At 47.7% G+C, this 4487-nt stretch overlaps 1 protein-coding gene across 4 annotated transcripts in view; it reads right to left on the reverse strand.

The window, feature by feature from the left end:
• Positions 1–4487, reverse strand: part of Tmod1 (tropomodulin 1) — a 70415-nt gene that overhangs the window by 1546 nt on the left and 64382 nt on the right. For all 4 annotated transcript variants that reach the window (XM_050156161.1, XM_050156160.1, XM_050156163.1 and 1 more), the window contains one exon: positions 3781–3925. In XM_050156161.1, coding sequence (XP_050012118.1) covers positions 3781–3925 — 145 coding nt within the window. The remainder of the gene's footprint in view (positions 1–3780; positions 3926–4487) is intronic.

Here is a 4487-nt window from a genome sequence, read left to right on the forward strand (position 1 = left end):
CTGCAAAGGAATGGGGAAGAGATGTGAGCCAGCTATCCTTGCCAGTCCTGAGTAGCAAGTGGTCCACAAGGTCAGAGCCTGCTTGTCAAGGACGGTTACAAGAAGGCTGGATGTTTGTCCCTGGTTACTGATGGGAATCTATGGTAGGGTGGATATCTCTTCTAAATGGCTGACCACACAGTCTTTGGCATGTGCACATACACACACACACACACACACACACATACACACACACACACACACACACACACACACACACACACCATTTGCCTTTGCCTACACAGACTCCACAGTTGAAGACTGGTTCTGAGCAGGGTTAACTTTAGCCAGTCTTAGGACTGGAGTGTCAGCCTGCTGAAATGTTTCTCCTTGCTCCTTCTGGGAATGCCTGGTCTACCTCCTGCCAATGCCAGTAACTGAAAAGTGCCTCAAATTGTCCTGCCCCCTCATGTTTTAATAGTGACATCCCCCTAAGAGCAAGGCAGTTCATGCTTCAAATACTGTTCACATGACAGTTAAACCTGTAGAGAAGAAAGTATGAGCCAGGAAGTTGCAAACAGAAGATAGAAGCTTATGGCTAGGGCTGGCAGGGACAAAGGCCCCTTGGGTGTAATAAGAGAAAACATGATATTGGCAAATGACTAAGAAGCAAGCTAGATTTGCTACGAGAAAACACAAGGTCAGGGAAGGCTATAGAGCGGTAGATTAAAATCAAGGGGTCTGTTGATGTGGTATAGGTGGGTGACCCTTGCTACCTTTTAGTCTTAAGATGACTTTCAGTTCCCAGGCTGAGGTGGCTGTGCAGCCACCCGATAAGAGCCCATGAGCTCCACCACCCTGTCAACTTGTACGTGACTCAGATGGAGCAGGTAGTTGTGCAGGTGTGGCCAAGAGCCACAAACAGGTCTCAGACTCACAGTTACCCAGCGTGGGTCTCTACCCACTTCCTAGCCCCAAGTTAGAAGAAGGCAAGCCAACCAGATGGGGAGGCAGTCTGAAAGGAAGACACAGTCTAATCCAATTCCTGGAGGTGACTGAAAGTGTCACACAGTTTGGAAATCCACACAGGAACAAAAACCAAAACATAGAGAATAGGAGAGGGCTGTCTGGATGTGCAGTTTCTACAGATGAGCCTGTCACCCCCACGTTCGCTGTGCAAACATGCCTGCGAGCTGCTCTTGTGGCTCTCCATACCCAGAGTGTGGCATCACCCACCAACCTGAACAGAAGCCCCTCTGAAGGCTCTGAGCTCCGCATGCTGTCGTTTCCATGCTACAGATAAGGAAAATGATAGCAAGGATATGATGTTTGCTCAAAGCCAGAAAGCCAGTGATACACTGGATGTTACCGGTAGCAACATCCAGTAATCATAGCACTTGGGAGGTGGATGTAAGAGCATCAAGACTTCACAGCTAGTCTCTGAGACATAGCAAGTTCAAGACCAGCCTTATCTACACGAAACTGTCTCAAACAAAAAAATAACAAAGCTAGAACCAGACTTGTGCCTCTCTCAGTAGTTTGGTTACATGTCCGTGTCTCATCTGATGCTCACAAGTTCAGCCCCCCACCTCAGAGAAGAAAGCCATTTTGCAGGGCAAGGATTGCAACCTTACTCACTGGCCTTTGATGGTGGGCATGAGGATCCTGTCAGACGCTTAATCCGTAACTAGGGAAAATGTGAAATTATTGTTTTTCAGAATAATATTTAGGATTTTTTTCTTTATCTTAATTTTTAAAGATTTATTTACTTATTATGGATACAGTGTTCTGTCTGCCTGGTGTTCATGTATGCCTGCACACCAGAAGAGGGCACCAGATCTCCTTAAAGATGGTTGTGAGCCACCATATGGTTGCTGGGAATTGAACTCAGAACTCTGGAATAGCAGCCAGTGCTCTTAACCTCTGAGCCATCTCTTGAGCCCCCAATACTCGGGGTTTTTAAGTACTGATTCATAACCAGGTCACAGCTGGGCCTGCAATACTCTGAGAGCTGGCCCCACCCACTGATTCGGTATAACCATCACTTCTGTGCTGTGGTAAGAATTCTGCAGCTCATGTTTTTTTGTTTGGTTTTTTGTTTTTTTTTTTTTTTTTTTTTTTTTTTTTTTTTTTTTTTTTTGGTTTTTCGAGACAGGGTTTCTCTGTGGTTTTGGAGCCTGTCCTGGAACTAGCTCTTGTAGACCAGGCTGGTCTCAAACTCACAGAGATCCGCCTGCCTCTGCCTCCTGAGTGCTGGGATTAAAGGCGTGCGCCACCACTGCCCGGCCTTGCAGCTCATGTTTTGATCTTACTTCCTTTCAAATAATGGCACCTCAGATAAACCAAGACAGAAGTATATTTTTATAGACCCGAGGCTCTAGAGAAAGTGGCCTGTGAAGGGAGCAAGGAACAGACAGCCCTGGGGCTGTGCCATGCTGAAGAGCAAGGGCCTGTGCCCTCGCACCCGGGCCTCAAAACTTTGACAGATGGCGCCTGGGGTTGAAGAACTTGATTGGAAGTGCCTGTAAGTCTGTGAGTGCCTGCCTTTCTGATGCTCACTCCACTCAATGGGGATCTGACAGCCTTGGATCATCACCCAAACCCCTGCTTCAGGGTTTTAGGCTCCTTTCTGCAGAAGGTTGGGAGCTAGAGAGCCCTGGCGGTGAGGATTTGATGAAAACCTCACCAAAGACCGTCTTTAAAACTCATTTGGCTTCATCATTTGCTCCAGAGATCAGCTTCCTTGTTAAGTTAGCACATTGCCTTCCCTCCTCCAATAGATGGAGTGTAATTTGGTCTGTTGTGGTTTTATGACACTCAGGGTAAATGTACCCCTCAATCAAGGTAACAATAGAGACCTGCTTTGTGACTTGCTTCCCCCCCCACACACACACACACTCCTGGGGCCTTGCCAGTCACGCTGCCTTCATTTCACACCAGACCCTGCTCTCCTGAGCATCATCGGGAACATGTAATAAGCAGCCACACCCAGGACGCGTGAACAATCGGCTCGTGGGAGCCAGTGGATGGTTGATGTTATTCATTCTGTCGACTGCACAGGTATTTGGTGCAGCCCGTCACCAAGAGACTGTGAGGTTTTCTCTCTCTATTTAGAAAAATGAGGGAAATGGTAATTCAGCAGAGATGGAAGGAATGTAACTTGCTTTTACATTGTATTTCTATTTATTCTTAGTGGCGTGTATGTGCGTGCATGCATGCATGCACGTGGAGATCAGAGACCTACTCTGTGGGTCCGAGGGACTGAACCCAGTTTGTCAAAGCTTGTTCCGTGAGTACCTTTACTCATCGAGCCATCTTGCTGACCCTGCCTTCACTTTCCTATGAACCACACATATTTCCAACTTTGCCTTGGGAGCCACGTGGCATCTCCCGGGCTATGGCTTTTGGTAATGGCGTTGGCTGAGAGCTTTGGGATTGTGAACAAAAACCAGTGTGACCTAGAGAAGGGTCTTCAGGAGAGGAGCAGACCCAGGATGAGCCCATGCACCCTTAAATTTCATTTCCTCCAGCCAACGTGCTGCACCAGTTTGAGCTGTGGGTTCAGCCTATGCTGCACCAGGCTGAGGAAGGAAAGGCATTTGCCCTTGGTCCTGAAGACAGGCAGCTCACAGACTGGGGGAAGTCATGCCTAAACACAGAACAAGATGTGATCCTCCTGAAAGTCAGGAGTTTGATCCCATGAACCTGGAGTCAGGGGTGTCTGTACAATTTCCCTGAGAAACCTGCAAAATGTGAGGGAGAATGGGCAAACAAGCAGGCAGAAGGCAGGTGTGGACTCACCAAGGTCATTGTTGTTCATCATGGCATTGGATGCCCGCAGCCGGGGCCCCTGCTGGGTAAAGTGGTAGCCAAATTTCAGAAGCGTTGTGTTTTTCTCCAACATGTTCACGATCTCCATTTCCACTTTGTTGCCCAAGGGCTGGCTCTTTGGTTTTTTAAAGAAGAACAAAATACCAATAATTACATATGCTTTACCTAAACCACCTCTCCACATGGAAGCCCTGAGTGTTATGTGGGGAGGTTACCTGCACTCTAAGAGGGAAGCCATGTAGAGAAGCTGGGATGGAAATAAAGTTGGCATTACACTGCATGGATAAAGATCAAAGCTTTCCCTAAGGATCAGGAAAATGCCACCAAGTCCACCTTTAGCAGCACTGTTCTAGAGGACCTGATCGAGATAATTCAGCAAGAAAAGGAAGACAGGGCTGCTAACTCCCTGGCTACCTTGTGGAGCAGGAAATGTGGCTTCTTCTTTAGGGCACTTGCTGAGAAACCCTTAGTGGACAGGAGTGGGCTAGATCAAAACCATGGATCTGACCTGGTGAAAAGGAGGGGGCCATGTCTATGAGAGCTGTCTGTCCACTGTATACTGTCCCAAACCATAGGCAATGCTGCCTGAACACTTTCCCCTTTATTCCCACAGCAATCTCTCTCTCCTCTCTCTCTCTCTCTCTCTCTCTCTCTCTCTCTCTCTCTCTCTCTCTTTT

This window comes from Alexandromys fortis, unplaced genomic scaffold, assembly GCF_014885135.2.
Source record: "Alexandromys fortis isolate MF-2015 unplaced genomic scaffold, M_Fortis_MF-2015_v1.1 scaffold_92, whole genome shotgun sequence".
Taxonomy (NCBI): domain Eukaryota; kingdom Metazoa; phylum Chordata; class Mammalia; order Rodentia; family Cricetidae; genus Alexandromys; species Alexandromys fortis.